At 39.2% G+C, this 21,966-nt stretch overlaps 1 protein-coding gene across 16 annotated transcripts in view; it reads right to left on the bottom strand.

Annotated features, from left to right (window-relative positions):
- Nucleotides 1–21,966, bottom strand: part of LOC125297521 (NACHT, LRR and PYD domains-containing protein 12-like) — a 99,448-nt gene that overhangs the window by 26,016 nt on the left and 51,466 nt on the right. For 4 of the 16 annotated variants that reach the window (XM_048247901.1, XM_048247902.1, XM_048247903.1 and 1 more), the window contains 5 exons: nt 21,349–21,510; nt 18,993–19,163; nt 16,849–17,022; nt 15,816–15,862; nt 7,799–8,537 (listed from right to left, as the gene is read on the bottom strand). The exons of 8 other annotated variants lie outside the window; for them this stretch is intronic. In XM_048247901.1, coding sequence (XP_048103858.1) covers nt 7,999–8,537; nt 15,816–15,862; nt 16,849–17,022; nt 18,993–19,163; nt 21,349–21,510 — 1,093 coding nt within the window. In that variant the 3' untranslated portion in view covers nt 7,799–7,998. Of the gene's footprint in view, nt 1–421; nt 529–1,910; nt 1,984–2,463; nt 2,545–3,957; nt 4,038–7,798; nt 8,538–15,815; nt 15,863–16,848; nt 17,023–18,992; nt 19,164–21,348; nt 21,511–21,966 lie in introns of those variants that run through there. 4 more of the 16 variants (XM_048247899.1, XM_048247898.1, XM_048247897.1 and 1 more) reach the window with 4 other exon arrangements.

The following is a 21,966-nucleotide window of genomic DNA, read 5'->3' as shown; positions in this document are numbered from 1 at the left end:
TTCAGTTACTGGTGCTTAAGGTGCAGCCTTAATGCCAAAAGCAAAACAACTCATGAAAGATTGATCTCTACCAGCATGTAGACATGGTAGGAGGATAGAGACCCTGGTTGCCTTCTTAGTGCTGGGGAGTACGCTGGGGAGGTCAAAACAGGGATATGACTCTGCTCACGACTCTTATTATTTGGGAGTGATTTTGGTAGGCCTACTTCCTGGGGCAACATGATGAACACGTACCAACATTTCCAAAAGCACCACAGGCAGCAGTACGACGAATGTACAGCAAAAAAAAAAGTATTTTCAAATGTATAATATAGTCAATATTTCACTGAAGCTTGATCGCAAGTCAAATCCCAACTGCAGCAACGTTCAGAAACATGATAATTAATAGAACATTATACACACATTTAATAAAATAACTTACTCTTACTGTACTTATGTTCTGAGTTTCAATTGTTTGTTTTTTCTGGAATCCATTTCCTTGACGCTCAGGCATTAGACTGGCTGGACTTGTTCTGTTTAAGTTGCAGCCTAAGTGTCAAAAGAAAAACAACTCATGAAAGATTATGTTTCATCCCTGTAGATCTCTGCCAATTAGTGCTAGTAAACTATATAGTTCAGTAGACATTGCAGGGGGAATTTGCATTTGCAAAAATTCACATAGGCAGCAGCATGATGGATGTCTACAGTACCGCAAAAAAGGCAGAAGCAGTATTGGTCTTGCCACATTTGTTTCATTTCAAATATATTGTATAGTCAATAATTCATTCATTCATTCAAATCATTCATTAAGAGTGTACCATTCTAATTAGTCATGATAACTTTTCAATGTGCAATTTGATTATCTTTTTTTTTATTGTGAGAACGTTTAGACTTTGTGGAAAATGCACAAGAATTTCATCATAATTTGAGTGTTGAGAGAAATTCATTTGCATTTGAATTTCAACTGGTACAGGGGGAAAATGCCTGTGCATAAAATTGGATAGACCAAACCAATCAGAACAAGACAGCATTCAAAATGTATTTCAGGACAAAACTAAACATGTGTCTCTGTGTTGTCTCATTTGCATGCTTAAGATCACATAGAGGCTGTGTGCACTATGCAGATAGATGAACAAACATCAACACAAACTGAAATAACACAACAGATCACAACTGGCACTGAAACAAACCAGATGTACTGATATCTGTACGCTCACTAATCTTATTCCCTCTCTGGTGAAATGGTGGTGAAGGTGACCCATTCCACTATAAGACCCATCCCATAAGACATCAGTCTCCCCTCCTGCTTGTGGTTCACGTAAACACTAACGCACAACAATACCATATATGGCGAACACTTCTAATAGAACATACAATATATATGACCAGCACTACAGATGGAGAATGCAGTATAGAAAGCCAACAATACCAATGGAGAATGCAGTATGCATGGCCATGACTATTAATGGAGAATGCAGTATGCATGTCCATGACTATTAATGGAGAATGCAGTATGCATGGCCATGACTATTAATGGAGAGTGCAGTATGCATGGCCATGACTATTAATGGAGAATGCAGTATATGGCCATCCACCAATAAAAAAAGAAAGAATATACTGTGATATGCCATCCACCAAGAAAAAAAATACACACATTATGATCTATTACTTTCGCTATTTGACTTTTTTTGTTTTTTCTTATACATTAGCATCACATTTTGGACAATGAAGGTCTGGAAAACCATAGCTGCCATTATTTTACTGTAAATTATTATACATAATTTATTTTACTTGCATATCATGACAGTAAACATTGAAATTATATACTGTTACTGTTGCCATATGAGCCTTTCTTTTTCTCGTAATTTCTACAAACATTTGTTTGGAAAAAGTGTATTCAAAGGACATTATACACACATTTAATGAAATACCTTACTCTATCTTTTGAGTTTCAACCGCTTGTTTTTCTGGAATCCATTTCCTTGAAGCTCAGGCACTAAACTGACTGGACTTGTTCAGGCACAGGTGTTTAAGATGCAGCCTCAGTGTCAAGAGCAAAACAACTCATGAAAGATTAACTCTTTCACCCCAGCTGATCTCTTTAAAATCTAATTTGTAGAATTAAAGGTGCTATTTTAGGTTAAAACATTTTTTGTCACTTATAGCAAGCATCACCTCACCATTCGCTACTTGGGCAAACCTTGCCCATAAAAACATAACAAACTGTTCCAGCAAATCACTGACACGATGCGCGTTTAGGAGAGTTTCAATTCCACAGGAAGGAGGGGAAGGGAAGTAGCGAGCTAGCTCTCTGTTTTGTTTGAAGGTCAACAGAAGAGACGTTACCCAGCATCGCTTAGAGCGCCTTTAAGGAACACTAATGATCTTATTCTTACATACAGTATGCTCTTTTGCTTATTACCTATGTATTTCTATGTGTGCTTTCTATTTCTGTGTTTCTTATTGTGTTTTATTGATGCATACCTGTCAAGGATTATCATTTCCTGCATATGTGACTCTGAAATCTCTCAGATGGAGGGCTTCATCTGAGGGCTGACACCTTCCCTGAAATATTGTGAGCTTCATTAAACAACGCTGTTTATCAGGTTAGCTGATTGTGATTAGCATAGACCATTAATGCCTAATTACCAAATAGGCTGACACCAGACATAATTTCACTGCATTTCTTACTTCCAGTAACTATATGCATGTGACAATAAACTTCCTTGTATCCTTGTATTTATTATGCTACACTTGTGTGTGGTATCTACTATTTGTTTTATTGTGTCCACACTTCACTCACATCTACATTATTTTTCCAAACAATAATAGTATGAGTAGGCTATTATAGGCTATTATGTAAGGGGTAATGGACGACACGGTGTTCGGTTCACAGAAAGAAATGCACGTTTGAAGTGGTAAAACGGTAACCTGACCCTAGCCAGATGAATGTTGTTCCGCTTAGCTCCGCCTAGCTTCACTCACATCCATCTGGGACCTCTTCCATTGAGAGTGATTTTTCCAACCAACTTTATGGTTTAGCCAATCAGGACGCAGGGCGGGAGTTTCATAGATGTGACATAGCGTAGAAGCGACTGTGAGTCTGTTATTAGTGTCACGGGTTGGCTTCGATGTGAGTGGTTGAAGTAGCACGTCAATAGATGACGGACAAGTGGCTTATTCAATCATATGCAAGCATTTTTTGATTAGGCCCAGCCTTCTGAAGCAACACTTCAATGGATCGGTTCCAGATGGATGAGTGGAGCTAGGCGGAGCGAAATTCATCTGGCTATTGCCAGGTTAGTAAAACGGCCCCGACACGCCAGCGGACACCTTGTAACTATCCATTTCCACCAAAAAAAATCTATATATGCATTTTGAAAAATGGCTGCCATGGCCCCCAGGAGCCAAATCAGAGGCGCATACAATTCCAAATCTGATCAGACAACCTTTGTAAGTTTCTCTGGCAAATGTTATGCTTTTATTATAAAATGATCAAGTGTTATGAACATTTGAGCTTATCATGTGGATAGAGGAACAAACGTCAACTCAAAGTGAAATAACTGAACTGAACTGAACAGAAACAAAACTGACATGAATTTGGGTGCCACATTCACTCCTTACATCAGGAAATCAGATGTGGACCAGAGGACAAGCACACAGAACAGTCTTTAATGTTATAATATTAAAGTTTGTTTTCAGTTTCAGTTGTGCAGTTTAGTTTTCAGTGTCAGTTGTGTCAGTTGTTTCACTTCATGTTGATGTTTGTTCATCTGTCCACATGCTGTGTTAAATTATATATAATATGTCTAAATTATATATTCCTGTTTTAGATGTAAACACAACACTGCCAATGGACTACACTGTACAACCTTCACTGATAAAAACACATATGCCGTATACACATACATATACACACTCTACTTGACATGTATACACACACTGGACAAGATACACATATTTAATAAAGTAACTTACTGTAATGTATGTATGGATTGTCAAATGGCTTGTGTTCCTGGAATTCATTTCCCTGAATCTGTCTCACTCTGTAGAGAACTGGTTGGACTTAGAGGAGTGTAGATACGATCAAAACAACTCTCGTCATGAGTTTTAACTCCTTCATCTCCACCCATGTATTTCCTACACCAGCTTTTTTATAAGACATTTCTAAGCATCCATTTTAGTCCATATGCATTACAAATTAAAAAAAATATATATACACACACACACACAATATGCACACTAACTCTCACACCCCATGCAGATACACACGCACACACAGACATACACATTCAGGGTTCTATTTTAACGAGCCGAAGGTCCTGATAAATAAACAACACACAGATATACACACTCAGACATACACACACTCAGACATACATGTGTGTGTGTGTGTGTATGTCTGTGTGTGTGTTTGTGTGTGTGTGTGTGTGTGTGTGTGTGTGTGTGTGTGAGTGTGTATATGTGTGTGTGTGTGTGTGTATGTCTGTGTGTGTGTTTGTGTCTGTGTGTGTATGAGTGTGTATGCCTGAGTGTGTATATCTGTGTATGTGAGTTTATATCTGTGTGTGTGTGTATGTGTGTATTTGTGTGTGTGTGTATGTGTGAGTGTGTATATGAGTGTGTGTGTATGTCTGTGTGTGTGAATATGTGTGTGTGTGTGTGTGCATGTGTGTGTGTGTGTGTGAGAATGTGTGTGTGTGTGTGTGTGAATATGTGAGTGTGTGTGTGTCTGTGTGTGTGAATATGTGAATATGTGTATGTGTGTGAGTGTATGTCTGTGTGTGTGTGTGTGTGTGTGTGTGAGTGTGTATATCTGTGTGTATGTGTGTGTGAGTATGTATGTGTGTGTGTATCTGTGTGTGAGTGTGTGTATGTGTGTGTGTATGTATGTATGTGTATGTCTGTGTGTGTGTGTAGGTGTAGAAGTATGTGTGCATCTAGATACAACATTCTATCCCACCGATCACTATTGTGACCGTTAACATAGCTAGCTTTTGTTTGAAGGTCAACAGAAGAGACGTTACCCAGTATCGCTTAGAACTTCTTTAAGGAACAATAATAATCTTATTCTTACATACAGTATGCTCTTTTGCTTATTACCTAGGTATTTATATGTGTGTTTTCTCTTACTGTGTTTCTTATTGTGTTTTATTGATGGATCAAGTGATACCTGTCAAGGATTATCATTTCCTGCATATGTGACTCTGAAATCTCTCAGATGTCACGGACTAAACGGTCTATCAGAGCTGTAATGTAATACTGTATGTATATGACTCTTTCTCTGTAATGTAATACTGTATGTATATTACTCGTTCTCTGTAATGTAATACTGTATGTATATGACTCTTTCTCTGTAATGTAATACTGTATGTATATTACTCTTTCTCTGTAATGTAATACTGTATGTATATGACTCTTTCTCTGTAATGTAATACTGTATGTATATTACTCGTTCTCTGTAATGTAATACTGTATGTATATGACTCTTTCTCTTTTTTACTCTGCTAAGTTCCATTGTCTGTGGATCTCTAGGTACTTTCTTTGCCAACTGTCCAGACCAGTTCAGCAGGTTAGTTCAAGCTGTTTTGAACACGCCAAGACACGATTCAAATCTGGGCCTCAAATGTACTTTAGGTTGCAGTGACACGTACCATGTACTGTACCATGAACCATGAACTGTGCTGTCAGTGTGGAATGAATACAGGAACGTATACAACTTAAAATATATAACACTTTATACATGTTCCCCCCAAAATCCAACAATGCTCAAAATGTCCTCCCCAATATAGTGGCACAATAGTATCACTCACTTTTGTCCAAAATAATCATTTGTAATCACAATCTGGAACATGGTATGCTAAAGGGTTTTAAAGTGAGATGATCTCAGATAAGTGAAGAAACCTGATAGCAGAGAATTGCACTATGATGGTATTGTACTGAGAATTTGTCACACTCCACTGTGTGCAGCCTACAATAAATTAGTCAATATTTATTGATTTGCCACTCAGATCGGAAATGGTTCGTTGCCCATTCCTGAACATCATGCAAGAGACTTGTTTACTGATATTTCAGAGGGAGGGGTGTGCATGATGATGCTAGTTGGGCAGGGCTGTATGGAGGCTGAACACAAGTAAACACAGTTTATCCACCTCTGAAATGTCAGAAATAGAGTTTATCCACCTTTTATTAGAGTTTATCTCTCAAAAGAGTTTATTCACCAATTGCAACTTTTAACATTCAAAAATTAGACTATTATCCACATTCACAATATCTACACTCATCAACACACTTGATACCACTAGTATTGTTAGCATTGCACAATAACCTCCGCCATCATCAAACATGAGCTGAATGCCTTTTTTAAAAATCCCATATCGCACAGGGCAGTCCACCTTACCGTAATCACCGAATTCATAGTTTACTCACCTCTTATTTTACCACTACACCCCTGCAGTTGGGCATGGATAGAAGGTGGAATGGGGTAAGGAGGGGAGCAAAACCTGACTTATCTTGTTATAGCCAAGTCTTTGGTGGAGTTGTTTTGGTTTACATCACGTAGAGCCATGGTAATATAGCCACACAAAGGTATACTCAGAAAGCAGACCACACGCAAATGGTGTACACCCAAATTTTTGAATATAATAATTATTATTATTATTATAATATAATATTTTGAATATATTTTGGAAAAACAGTGCTGTTAGACATTATTAATAAAAAGAAAACATAAATAAACATATCATGTGTTCACTGCTGGGTCATTAAACCACATGCTTGGAACCCCCCTTGTGTGCACATCAAGCAATTGTGTAGATATGCATTCCCTGTCAGGACAATTTCTATGCAAATAAAACTCATGTAGAGTGTTTGAATCATAAGTTGTAAAAAAAAGGCAGGTGCCATGTAACAGCTCATTAACCTGCTTCCGCCTTAACCTGTCCCTGATGGTAATTCCCATTTAACCCTTAACTTCTCCTGATGGTAGTTCCAGCCATCACTGGTCACCTGAAATGACTGCATTTGGGCTGTGAAACATGAGATCAAGAAAATATATAAGTCCTCTGCATCACCAAGACTTTATAGACACAAAATCCCAAGACATTGGTTGGATTTATTATTATTTTTTATCGGAGATTGGAATATGGTGCAATCAATATCTACAAATTGTTTCATTTGATCTATAACAAATAAGGTAGAATGCAAAATTGACCCACAGGCAAACGTGACTAAACTGTAAACGAATATCAGTGAACCCTTTTCCTCATGCTCTCTGAATGATATACAAACATGTTACATGCAGCACTTTCTCGGCACCAAAAGCTCTTTACAGTGAAGAGAGGGGGGAGGGTGCATGTTCAGTATAATAAATATACAGAACACTCGGATGATATTACACACGGAAAAACACACACCCACACAAACATTATGCGTGCACTCCAGACTTATATACCATTTTCAACCATATGAAGAGCATAAAACATCATATAATGTTGCTAAACACATTCTTATAAACCACAATTTAAATGATGCACCAAATATGTGAAACTAATATAAAACCAATATCAACATTTTGAACACTATCAACACAGAGTTGTTTGACCAGAATGCATTTACATATCCATGCATAAAGAGGCCATGTGATCTGTCACAGTGACAGAGGGAGGAGGAGATAGAAAGATGGATAGAGAGAGAGAGGAGGAGGATAAGGAGAGGGGTAGAGAGACACAGGAAGAAAAGGGTTAGAGACTAAGAAATAGGGAAGAGAGGGAGGAGAAAGACAGGTGGAAAAGAAAGAGGGGGCAGAGAGAAAGGAGGAGAAAAAAAGGGGGCAGAAAAAAGATGGAGAAGAGGAGAAAGGGGTGGGGGGCAGAGAGAGAGAGAAGAGGAGAACATGTACATATAGAGAGCTAGAAACACAAATACACACACACAAAGAGAAACACACACGTCTGAAAACAGAAAAGAGCCAGATCTGCTGCTGTATGAACAGGTGGAAGTACCTGTTGGAGGAGGAGCTCATGTGATCTGGCAAAGGGACACTGAGGAGCCATGATAATAAATCCGAAACCCTGGACAGAGGGGCTCAGTGAATGTGGAGTGGAACGTGTGCAGGTGGGTGAGTGTGTTGGAGGAGACGCTGTAGAAGGACAGAGTGCCGGCCAGCCAGTCCAGGTACACTCCTACTCTGCTGGAGTGGGAGGAGGGGGCAGGTATCATGGTCTCTTTGTTATTGTGCCAGGCAGAGTATGTGTCAGGAGAGCAGACCAGACTCCAGGACTTGGCATTACGTCCCAGTATGATATCAGCATCCATCCCTTTCCTTTGGATGGTTTTATAGGTCACAGCTATTTCAGTCAAATACCCACTCCACTCCACCTCCCAGTAGCAGCGTCGAGACATATCCTCTCTACACAACACAAAATGCCACCAATCAAATCTCTCTGGGTGGTCAGGATATGGCTGCTCCTTCAATACCCATGTCACCTTTCTGTTACCCATAGAAAGAGCAAGGTTTCTGTGAGCTGTGTTTGGGTCCACTGTGAGCTGACAGGCATCTGCAGATAAGAGGAGAGGAGAGAAGAGAAAACATCCCAGTCAGAATATTGGGAGTGAAAGCTACTGCTCAAACACACACACAAACACACAAACACACATAAAACTACGAAATATAGCCTTTTCTAGATTTACTTCCACCTTTGACCTTTTTGGCCTACAATGGCACTCCCCTGTGTGCGACATCGCAAAGCTCTTCAAGTTCAGCTTTCTCTTATTCTATATTTACTATTATATTCCGCTTATTAACGTTATGCATGACCGAGTGATTAACACTGTTAAAATAACACAGTCACTATGGATCTTTTGATCTAACTACACTGGACTCTGGACAGGCAGGGCTTCCCATAACAACCAAAGACCAAAAAAAGACGCGGAAGGCGGGGAAGAACTGATCGAAGGCTTCGATGCTTGGCTAGTAGTGGAAGGCTGGCCCTTCCATTCATATGGTTTGCAAACGTCCAGTTCCTGGAAAATAAAATGGATAAACTGCACGCACAGATATCTACACAGCAGTATATCCAGGACTGCTTAATGCAGTTTTGTTTTGTAAGACTTGAGAGAACCCCCGATGAGCCCATTACACCCGTCTTCAGGGCCGACCACAATGCAGCTGAGTGTGTCAAACAGTCCTGGTTAGTGTTGGGAAGGTTACTTTTGAAATGTAATAGATTATGATTACAAGTTAGCGTATTCAAAATTTAATAGAAGTGTAACTACTTCAATTAGTTTATCAACTTATTACATTTACTTACTTTTTAGTTACTTTTCTACATTTCTAATGAATGTTTTCAACTGTTAACCATTTTAAAATGTTTAAACCCAGCTGTGTTAACCTTAAAGGAGAATTTCGGTGTGATATTGACCTAAAGTGTGTTGAAACATGATACCGAGTGTGAACGTATGTCTCATAGCCCATCTCGGCTTGTCCCCTGCACTCCAAAATCTGGCGCTAGTTAGCCGATGCTACCAACAGCTTTTTCAATTGTGGTGCTTCGGCATCGGGCTAGCCATGCAAATAAATCACTGTTTTACACCATTTACGAGACTCAATGTATCTCCACACTTCATTGGTAGACTTCCGAGGGGCCCTGACATTTAAAACGAGACATTGAGAACTTTGAAAAAGCACTGGTAGTTTACTTACAAGACGATTTATACAGATGTTTGCAGCTTGCAGCCATCTTGAATTTAGTCACGATAAGTCGAGCGACAAGTACGAATGAACAGGTATGATAAGGGATCAGATTCCAAAAATAATTCAGTGGAAATGCATGGATTCCAGTTGCTGCTACTGGAAGAAACTGGAATCCATGCATTTCCACTGAATTATTTTTGGAATCCTCGTAAATGGTGTAAAACAGTGATTTATTTGCATGGCTAGCCCGATGCCGAAGCACCACCATTGAAAAAGCTGTTGGTAGCATCGGCTAACTAGCGCCAGATTTTGCAGAGTGCAGGCATATATGATTCTAACTGTCTCACTGAATTGCATTATGCACACTTAATTCTCACTGGTATCTGATAGACAACAAGTACCAAAACATGATTAGTTCACAGATTTCACATGTAAAATACATTTTATACAACCCCACCCCCATCTTGCCTGATCATAATTCTGAGAAATTCTTGAATTGTGTGCGTGTACGTGTTTATGTGTGTGTGTGTGTGTGTGTGTGTGTGTGTGTGCGTGCGTGCATGCGTGCATGTGCTTGTGGGTGTGCCTATGTGTGTGCATGTGCATGCATGCGTACATATGTCTACTGTGTGTGTATGTGTCATACGTATGATTACTGTGAATGTATGTGTGTGTGTGAATATCTGTTTATGCACATGTGTGCATATGGAATGGGTTAACATGACCCCTGGAGGCAAACATAAGCAAATAATTGGTCATCCTAGGCCCTACGGTACTCAAGATATTTACAGAAAACTTGATGTACGGTCACTAAATGTACACATAAATGTATTTATTGTATGGCCCCCCATGAACGAAAGTCCACGAAACTTGCCATGCATTGAGAGGGTGTTGTCAGCCAGAGATATTGTGATTACAACATCTAATTTTTTGCTTTTTATTTTTTAACTAGGTGGCGCTATACATGAATTGAGTGGTAATGGGATGGGTTGACATGGCCCCTTAAGACCAACATACAAAAAAAAGGTGGTCCTCCTAGGCCCTACGGTTCTCGAGATATTCACAGAAAACTGTGTCCGCCCTACCCTCCTTTCGGGGGTCCAGTCCAGCAGGGTGGATACAGATCAAAACGAAAAACAATGGTTCCATGCTTTCCTTGAGGGGCTACATGCCCACCAAGATTTGTGCACCCCGGTCTTTCAGTGTCCCGGGAATCCTTCAGTGTCCCGGGGCGGAAAATTGGCCATGCGAAAAAGAAAAACCAAAGAAAACCAAGAAAAGCCTTCAACCAAAGATTATTTAGGATGTCTCTTCTTCAAATCCCACTGATTAAAAGCTACAGTCAGTAATTGCACAGGAAGTGCACAAAGAGAAGCCTTTTGGATTCAAGACCTCCAAACGGTCCATCCTGGTGGCCTTAATGAGGAATTAGTTTTGAATTGTTCCCTCTGAGTCAGTTTCTCTTAACATGTCTTAACACCAGGAAGTATAACGAGTGTAACAAATTGCTTTACTGCATTCAAATACACATACACACCAGGCACCGGCTAGAAAAAGGTAGCGATGGAGTTTCTCAGACATTCGTCATGACAAAGCCAGCGAAAAAGAAGCAAAAACCGAGAAAACAGTAAGGAAATTGCCAATACTGCATAGTTTACCTTTAAGTATTATTATATTATGTCTATTATGGATTTTATTTTCTCCAAGTGTCCTATATCTTTACTATTGGTGTTTTTACAGTGGGTACTGGTTAAAAATTTACACTTCATTCACCATCAAGGTGATTCACGCAGCTGGGTGAAATGTAAGTACAACTGCAGCCGCTTGGGGGCAGCATAGTCCGCTGTGGCGTTCCGCGGTCGAACCGGACGGAGCGTTCGACAGCAAGGGCTGTGATTGGCTGAGTTTTCAATGTGTTGTTTTTCTGTGTTTTTAGCAGCCACTGCAACATGCTAGTCCACTGTAGCCTATAAGCTCTGTACATAATGTTAAACATAGTTTTGGATTCAGTGGCAAGATTTCTTGATTGTACAGTGCCTGTCTCTCAGTAATGTTTTAAAATGAGAGCTTTGTCAGCTGGCAGTAGGCTAATTTGTCGGCAGTCATGAGTTCGCTTGCTAACAGAACATAAATATGCTGCCCAAAAACCTTGTGAATAGTTCTGATTTTTTTACTACACTAACAAGGTTGAAATATAGCCTTTGCCTACAGCATCTCCTTAACAGTAATGTTAACAAAATGACAGCATTCAGATGACAAAGGAAAATGAATTCGGTCACTCAAGGCTGTGCCACAGCAACCAGTGTAGGCTACAGTCCTACCCAATAGGCCTACTAGAAGCAGTTAGCATTGTCTGACGGTCGAGTGGGTTAATGCACATATTTCCAGAACAGGTCTGCAACTTTCAGGCAGTTCTGAGTTCTAATCTAGGCAGGAGCAGAGCCATATAAAGGCCTAGGCCATTTTTTGCAAGGTGTTGCTCCTGGCAAGACTTATTTATAAGATGTTTGGTGATTAATTGATAGCTGTTTTTGGGACACGTTAAACGTTCTTTATAATAAGCGCATACGGGGAGTAAAACGACTTGTTGCCGTTTTGGGACATAAGCTACGTTAAGCTTTTTCACGCCAAGGTGGTATTTGTTGTTAGGCCTACATTAGCTTCAGAAACACCGCTTCAGAAAGCTGCAGGGGAGCAGCGCGGGGCACAAAGTAACGCGGGGTTAAATGTAACATGGACTTTTTTCCTAGTTGCAGATGGTTGATCGGGACATATTGGTCAGTTAACCACATTACTATGAGACGGTGTTCCACAAATTTTCAGTCAATATGGACGTGTTTTCACGTAGATCTACAGCAAAACGTCTTTTGAAGGCATCAAAGTAAATAGGTGGTAGGCTACTTGTCTTTCGATTACTGAGTTGTGGGTGCAGCTCACGGACTAATAATCGTCTTGTAGGCTAAAAATGAACACCGTTTTGGAACATGTAGTCAACACATACCAGGAGCTATCTTATCTTAAAAGAAACGTGACCCAGGTTAGTTGTAACGCGCTGTTACAACTGTAGGCTACAATGATTGCAATACAAAAATATGCGGTTAGACTCTATATAATAACTCTGTTATTTCTCCATATGGAAAATAAAGTCAATTTTCGACACACGTCTGTTATTAGTTCAATAACAAGTGTTGCTTGTTAAAACACGTGACTAGTAAAACACAAATGATTTTAGAAATATTTAGCCAAAGTCAAAAAGTGTTACTTTGTGCCCCGTTCTCCCCCACTGCTTGTGAAAGAAGGGGGTGGGGGAGGGGGGCTTAACGTGAAAAAGCTTAATGTCCCAAAACGGCAACAAGTCGTTTTACAAGTCGTTTATACTCCCCGCAGGCCTTCATAATGGTAGGCTACAGGAAGTGTGGGGAGGGTATGGGGTGACCAGAGCCGTCTTCGCTGTGCTATTCAGAAAGCATCTTCTATTGTCTTTCCAGGCGCACACAGCTCGTTACCATATAGCCTATCGACTGCCTTAACAGATAGGCTCTGCTCTTGGGTTTGGCCTCACAACAAACTCAACCCTCTTGTTGCTTGCAGTTTGTTAAATAAAGCGATGCAGATTACATTATTTATTTCTGATTAATTGCGTCTTTTGATGTCTTTTGCAACATCTGCTTGTTAGGCTGGGCTACAATTTAAGTAAAATTTATACCCCATTTTTTAAGTAAAATAAATATCCCAACCTATCCCACTCTGAGTTTTAGAGTAGTTTCGTTAAGATAAAATTCTTATTTAAATTTTGGGTTCGGCAAAGGACGTTTTTTGCCTTTTTTATTCATGCCCTTTACAACTATGTTTATCCGCCCTGGCAAACTTCGACCACTGCATGATGATACAGCTTTTATTACACAACTGAGAAATAGGCGTTTGGGCTCGTCCTTTACAGCAACAGGACACAATATCCCTCACTCGGCCGCCACTTGTTGCCTTAATATTTTCCTTTTTAAATTTGTGATATCACTCAAGTCATGCTTTAGTTAATTAGCAAGTTACTACCAGAAGCCAAAAATCTGACTCTCTCACTAGCTCAAAAATTCCGTCATGTAGGCTACTTTCTAAATATTCAACAATCGGAAGCAGCTGCAATTGTAACAGGACATTTTAAAAGAGACCTTTATGGAAGCACTGCCCAGCTCGCGCACCCTCCTTCACAATGTTGAATGATGACACGCACACAACTTGCAAAACATTGAACTGCTTTGAGTGAAGTGCGCTTGCGAGTTGCGTTCCTTCTGTAATTAATTATACTAGATGCTCTTCTTCACACTGAAAACAGTGGCAGTCCTAGCTTGTAGCCTATAGCCTAACATATTTTTTTGGAATCAATTCGTGGTGTGATTGACATCAGACTAGTCATTAGCTAGTTAGTTGTGCACTGTTTCCCACTCAGTAGTAAGGTAACAAACAGCCTACTCCGATGAATTTATTTATTTTTTGCCAATATTCTTGTCGCCCTCCCAGAATTCTGAATATCTTTGCTCGCACACTGTAGGAACTGTAACGTGATTAATGACACGTTACACCCAACTTTGCTCAGCTACGACTAGAGAAAGAATCTCCCGTGTATAAGTTCACTTCAAGTTGGCCTACCCCATAAACTGCATGGCAGTAGGCTATTTCTATTTATCTATAAAATTACCACATGCGTTTGTTCAACTTTATGAAGCAGAATTACGCAGGCTATTTGCACACATTTTGTTTGCGCTAGAAAGAGAAAATACAGCGCACGCGATTTCGGGCTGCACTTTGAAACTCGTTCCGGCGCACCTGCCTTGTTGCCTTTATGATTCCTCATTATGGTAGCCTAAGGTAACGTTCAAGTTAGATCTGCTGCATGAAGGAGAGTGAGAGGAAACCCGTGTCCTGCTTTTATATTTGACAAATAGGTCCACCTCTTCTCACAGTTCCAATGCATGATCCGAATAATGGTATATTTGTTAGTCAACTTTGCAAAATTCATTCGAGGCTACACTCGAAACATTCAGGGCTGAAGTCCCGGCAAAATCGGCTGGCAACGCCCCTGATAAGATATATATAAACTCGCGCTATTGTATTATTATATATGTTTGGTAATGGCTCAACTGTCTCTGATTGTTCTACTGACTTGGACTGACTTGGAAACTGCGTGGAAGTAAGTCAAGTCGCATCAAAAATAGTAGTGGCAGAACTCCCAAGTGACACCTTGTGGTTGTTTGTGTCAACTGCAGTTTGTGCCATTTCTGCTGAGAAAATGGGGTGAGTGATTCATGAAGGAACCCGTCCAAACTTAACTGGTACCCACTGTATATATATATATATATATTTATTTTTTATGTTTATTTGAGGTTAGATTGTGGCCACGTCATACTCAAATCTGACTATACAATATTCAATGCTATACAATGTATTATCTAGTCTCTACTAATAGTGGGGCAGCCGTGGCCCACTGGTTAGCACTCTGGACCTGTAACCGGAGGATTGCTGGCTGAGGGTTGCCGGTTCGAGCCCCGACCAGTGGGAATGGCTGAAGTGCCCTTGAGCAAGGCACCTAATCTCTCACTGCTCCCTGAGTGCCGCTGTTGTAGCAGGCAGCTCACTGCGCCGGGATTAGTTTGTGCTTCACCTCACTGTGTTCTCACTGTGTGCTGAGTGTGTTTCATTAATTCACGGATTGGGATAAATGCAGTAACCAAATTTCCCTCATGGGATCAAGAGTATATATACTTATACTTATATACTCATTTTTTCTGTCGGTCCGGTTCCTTGATCAATTGCGCTGCAAATTATCCGACGAGGGAGAGAAACAAGACAACAGGGCAAAACAACAGGGCAAGATTAGACTCCGCGGCTCCACAAACCAGTAGTTTCCTCGTAGTTTAGAAACGATAAAGCTATCAACCATTGGGGGTATATTGCCGTTACTTCACGTCATCAAAAGCTGCGCAGTGGACAAACAGGCTCTGACCTGACCATAGACAACGCAGCATATACTGGGAATAATTATTAAAACCCATTCAATCTGAATTTAAGGCAATTTGATACTTTTTGTTAAAAACTTTTTAAGGACCTGCGGCCAAACACATCAAAAGAAACCACCATATAGACTTACATTTCTGTTCTCCTGGTCTCAATCTGATTTCTGCACAATGGTCAGTCCTGCACACACAAAGACACACACACACACACACACACACACACACACACACACACACACACACACACACACAACACACAAACACACACACAAATAATACATTAGTAGTGTAAAAGTTGCATCAACAATACTGGAACAATAGCAATAAATTAAAAAGGTGAAATTAGTGGTTTATTAACAATACATAGAGCGGAAAAATACTGGCTGACCCTCCTGTCTAGGAATTGGAACTGGAGACCCCAAAAAGAGATACAAACATCAATTTGGGGGGCCTGTATCATGGTCATTCATTTTCAAAGGGGTATTTGAATTCTCTGTGTCTTTTTCAACTCTTTCAGACAAAACACTGCTACTTGGGCGGAGTGATTTGCATGCAGCACCTGAAGAGCTCCAGTGTTACTTCTGCAAATCCCAAGTAGCAGTGCTTTGCCTGAATGAGAATATACTGTAGTTCCAAGTATGTACATATGCTTAGAAAATCGCTGTCTCATTATGTTGGCATTTCTACATGTCGTAACATGCAAATAAGGGAATGTTGGAGTTATTTTTTTACTTTTGGGAGCTACAGTACATAGGCTAGTTAGTTCCAACCACTTCAATTAGTTATGCTAAGCTAGACTAACGGTGCGTATATCAGACTGATATCAGGCTAAAATATTACTAATATTAGTATTTTTATGTAGGCTTTATGACTACTAAAGCTGTTGCTTTTTGATGATAACATTTAGTGTTATTGTTGTATGTCACTTTGGACAAAAGCGTCTACCAAGAACCATAGCCATAAACTATCTGTAATTCTCTTGTCTGTCTCACTTTATATGTTGTGGTCTACTATACAGCCATATAACAGCTGGATCACAGAAAAAACAACCCTCTGTGATCAAACTCTGATCTATTTTTTGTGAACTTCGTCTGTAATTGAACTCAATTCACTTGATCAATTCAGTTCAATTTGCATAATTATTCTGTGCAAATTCTCTGTACATACTTAAGTGTCTCCAGTTTACAGTGAGGATCCTCCAGTCTAGCAGATAACAGATTCAGTCCTGATTCTCCAAGATGATTGTAGCTCAGATCCAACTCCTTTAGATGGGAGGATTTGGAACTCAGAGCTGAAGCCAGAAAACCACAACTTCCCTTAGAGATGAGACAGCAAGACAGTCTGAGAGAGAGAGAGATACAGTGTGAGAAAGAGAGATGACAAGGCTGGGGTGAAAGCACAAAAGGGTTAATCCACCCTGACACACAGTAGAGACATCCGGTATGTGTGCAGAAATTATAATTTTGTTTTGATTCTGAAGTGCAGAAATTATCATTTTGTTTTGATTCTGATTATCAGAAAATAATGTTTAATAACAAATGTGTAAATTACGGAGCCCTGGAGGTGACATGGAAAAGAAAAACGAAGGTAAAAAATAAACTGAGAAAAGGTATGTACTGTGGACAGACACTGACTAGGTTGTGAGATCCTGAGTTTGTTTTGCGAGATCTTGAGTTTCTTTTGCGAGATCTTGACTTTCTTTTGCGAAATCTCAAGTTTCTTTTGCAAGATATTGACTTTCTTTTGTGAGACCTTGAGTTTCTTTTGCGAGATCTTGAGTTTGTTTTGCGAGATCTCGCAAATCCATCAATGCATATGAGAACCACTAGAAACGTTCCGGTGAGCTTTAGCCACTGAAATTAGGTTGCAGTTCCTTATTTTGCCAGCATGAGGCGAACAAGAGCAAAAATAACGGGCAGCGCACATAAATGCAGTGTTCTTGTCGGTGAAATCACTGAAAGAGATCTCAGAAGTGATACCGCTTACGTTACGTTTGTAAGTGATGGATCAACAAATAGCAACTTATTTTGAGATGTGGCTCAAATACAGTCTTTAGGCTACATGTAAATTGAGTTGTTAGGCTACATTATGTTAATTAAAAGATTTAAGTTAAGAGTAGGCCTAGGCTATTTTCTTTTGTTCCGTCTGGAAGGCTATTCTAAAATCAGGGCCGGTTCTGGGGGGGTTGCAACGGGACCATATAGCTCTGGGGGGGCCATCTGACTGCAGATCAGGAGATTCTGTTCTTGGTAGACTAAACTAGTGGAAAATATGTGTATGTCTGTACACAAATTTGGTAGCCAGAAAAAAAAAGAACATAAACAGAGGATAGAAAATGCAACAAAAGGAGGGAGAGAACGCAAAGAAGGTAGGCGTACGGTTTTTGTCTTAACGTTTGGGCAGCAGAAGAGTTCGAGGATACGGTAGTACAATGAGGACAATAATACAGTAGCCCGCTGTGACATGGTCGCTTGCAATTGTATGGTTGTTCTATATTATTTATAACTAATTGATCTGAATTGGTTGATGTTTCTCCTGGTAGCCTGTGCTCACCTGTGCTGCGTGCGTATACCTAGGACATATGGCTGTCGTGGGAATAACGTAGGACCGACCCTGTCTAAAATCAAAAGACTATATCACTGTGCGTGTGTGGTAATGTTAACTTCTGGTCTTGACTCACTGCAAAATCCAGCGGCTTGTTCACTGCACTAGAGAATCCAGCTAAACAAGAAAACAAACAAAACTTTATATTTTTAGAGCCTCTAAAATCAAATTGACAATTGAAATCAAGGCTTAGGATGGAGTGATGTGTAGGAGCGATGATGCATCCCCCCTCAGATTTTTTCACAAATTGCACCCTGACTAGGTTGGCTTGTCAGTCAGTGGGGAACGCAACCTCAGACCAACGCAGATGGCAAAATAAGGAACTGCAACCTAATTTCAGTGGCTAAAGCTCTCCAGAACGTTTCTAGTGGTCTTCATATGCATTGTTGAATTTGCAAAATCTCGCAAAACAAACTCAATATCTCTGAAAAGAAACTCAAGATCTCGCAAAATAAACTCGAGATCTCGCAAAAACAAACTCAAGATCTTGCAAACCTAGTCATTGTTTGTCCCCAGTACATACCTTTTTTTCAGTTTTTTTCACCTTCGTTTTTTTATGTCATGTCTAGGGCTCCGTAGTAAATAACAAAATCGATTTGATCAAAATTCCACTATTGTTATTATATGGGGACCCAATAAAAGTGATGCAATGCAGTGAGATTTTAGATTCTGAGCCTGGACATTTGTGATCATAAAAGGTTACCAACCTTAATGTCTGCAGTTTGCAGTGGGGACTAGACAGTCCCTTAGAGAGAAACTGAACTCCAGAATCTCTCAGGTCATTGTGACTCAGGCCCAGGTCTATCAGGGAGTTTGGTAACTCTAGAACTGAAGCCATAATCTCACAGGATGTCTCTGTTAGGTTGCACTCAGCAAGTCTAGAACACAACATGTCAAAAGACAAAATGTTCCTCAGAAATGCTAAATGAGATATAAGGTTTACAAAAATGAATACATATAATGAAAGGTTTTTTAATTGGTAGTAACCCTTTCCAGTCCACACGCTCTAATTTCGGTACCCCAGTAGGTACCCCAGTAGGTAGTAGTATCAGGGTCACAGGGTGTGTGAAAATGACCCTGATGAAGACGCAAGCCGAAACGTTGGTCTAATAAAATAACTGCATATTGAAGTTCTCAGTGTGCCACGACACTTCTTCTAAATTCAAGAGTGGTGCTTATAACAATAATGACAGGGATTATAGTGATAATAGTTTGGTTAGATTTGTAATTCAATTTCTTCTTTTCATATCTGACAATTTCTTTGAATTTGCTCAAGTCCCATGTAAGGTAGAAAGCATATACACTTTGCCTATCCTTCTAATACAGACACAGATAGAGACAAGAACACCAACTCCAATAGCATTTACAATCGTCTGCTAGGCTTAGATGGACACACACACACACACACACACACACACACACACAACCATGCCACAGCTGTGACAACGCACACACCACGGATCTGGTGTGAATGTGGCGTTAGTGTATACTGTATATCACCTTATGTGTAGGGCAAATTATATCGATAATTAAATATTGTATTGAATTATATGCTGTGTGGTTGTTAAATGTATTGAATTTCTTCTAACGTTTTAATTGTTTATATGTGTGTGAATGTTAATATGAGTTTTGTTCACCATGTTAAAGTATTTTGTTGATCTTTGTTATACTGTTGTCTTGTCATTCTTGTAGTTCTAATAGTTACTGCTTGTTTTTAAACATAAGTTTATGTTATTTACCTGAAGTTGTTGTTCCTAGTTATTTAATGCAATTGTTTAAGACTTTTCTAAATAAAATGATTTATTTCCCCTTTCGTAAACCCACAACACATGTCCCATAACTGATTTAGCCTCTTCAGAGTACAGTTAAGACATCCCATATTGAGCTATGCATCTTGTTTTGATGGTAAAACATCTTATTTTTGTTACATGACCATTATATCTGTGTATTTTTGGGTCAGAGGTCAAACCGGGAAATGAAAACATCCTACTCTTTAAAAATTCTACTTGTTACTGCGACTTGCAGTTATGAGTAAATTGATCATAACTTCTGAACCAAAGGTGAATAATTGATTCTGTTTTTTTCACTGAGGAGAACACAGCACCATTTATCTTCCATACACTATATCTATAATTTACATTAGGTGTTACATTAAGATTCATCTTGACAAAATTATATTTTCCTGTTTTTTGATGTTGAAATTTTGAAGGTATTGTTTAAAAACAATGTGTGTTACACTAAAACTGATTAACTATGACGAGTACCATTTTAAAGGGCTAGTTCTCCTGATTACTATTATATGGTGGGTATATATTATCTCTACAATGTAGCATGGTCACACAATAAGCCTTTTTTGTCTCACAAGGGCATCAAGTATGAAAAAAACGGAAGGTTTTGTGGCGTCTGCAAAGGTCTAATAAATCTATCATAACTTTTGAACAAAGGGTGACACATTGATTCTGTTTTTATCACTGAGTAGAGGACAAAAGTTTTTCTCTATCTACAATTATGTGTGTTCTCAAATGTATTAATTATATTTAATTTTATACACATATGTAATGATAGGGTGCTTTATTGGTATATGATATGATGTAACTGTAATATAATGATAGGACCTTACACCTTAATTCTTTCTAAAATGACATTTTTTGTTGCATAAACAATTTGTACTTTGACACAATTCAACTATGATTCAGCAAAGCATGATGTAAAAGATTGGGCCTTAAAGGATGACAGACAGAGCAGGACAATTACTGCTTTTGTACACAATCAATTGATGCGCTGATGGCATCCGTATTACAGAAAACAGATGTGTATTTTCTCTGAAATTGAGTACACAATTGCATAAACACAATAAAAAAAAAACTTTGTTTATAAGAAATCTGTGTTTGCTGTACTTACTAAAATATTTGGTACTTAGTTTAATTTCACCACTGGTATCAGCCAGGCTACTCACAAGTAGGACACAGTCATGTACTGGCAGACTTGTTTGACTGTTATGTTGATGTGGCTCTCTTAAAATATCAGGTAATGCATGGCCATAAATAAATGTCAATCACCAACCTTAATGTCTGCAGTTTGCAGTGGGGTTCTTTGAAAATAAGTTGAACTCCAGAATCTGTCAGGTCATTGGTACTCAGGTCCAGCTCTGTCAGGGAGTTTGAAGACTGCAGAACTGAGGCCATAAGCTCACAGGACTTGTTTGTGAGTTTACACCCAGCAAGTCTGTAAGACAGTGTGACAAAAGACAAATTAAAGATAACTACATCAGAAACTACTTGTTAATCGGCAAGAAATGCAAATAAATAAAGTGAACCAACTTCATGACAAAATACACATTATTTCTCCTTAATAACAGATAATGTTTCACAATTCTCCCTACACTGTAAAAAAGTCAGGGCTGTCCAATTTATCAAACTATATTATGTGATTTTGTTGGACACATTCATTGCTCTGGCAAAATATGTCAGTTCAACGTCATAACATTGTGTTTGATAGAAAAAAATAGTTTGTTTAATTTCATGTTTTGTGCTTCAGTAACGGTGACAAACCCTCTTTTCTTCCACGTTTTCCCCAGTATGCTTATCCTACGTGATTCAATTATAAAAAAAAAAAAATGATTATACAATTGGAATGAATATTTGAACACAATAAGGCAATGTTTCATTCACAGTTAGACTG

This window comes from Alosa alosa, chromosome 7 (genome assembly GCF_017589495.1).
Source record: "Alosa alosa isolate M-15738 ecotype Scorff River chromosome 7, AALO_Geno_1.1, whole genome shotgun sequence".
Lineage (NCBI taxonomy): Eukaryota > Metazoa > Chordata > Actinopteri > Clupeiformes > Clupeidae > Alosa > Alosa alosa.
The sequence above is the reverse complement of the archived record's forward strand: the minus strand, read 5'-3'. Positions and strand labels throughout refer to the sequence as shown.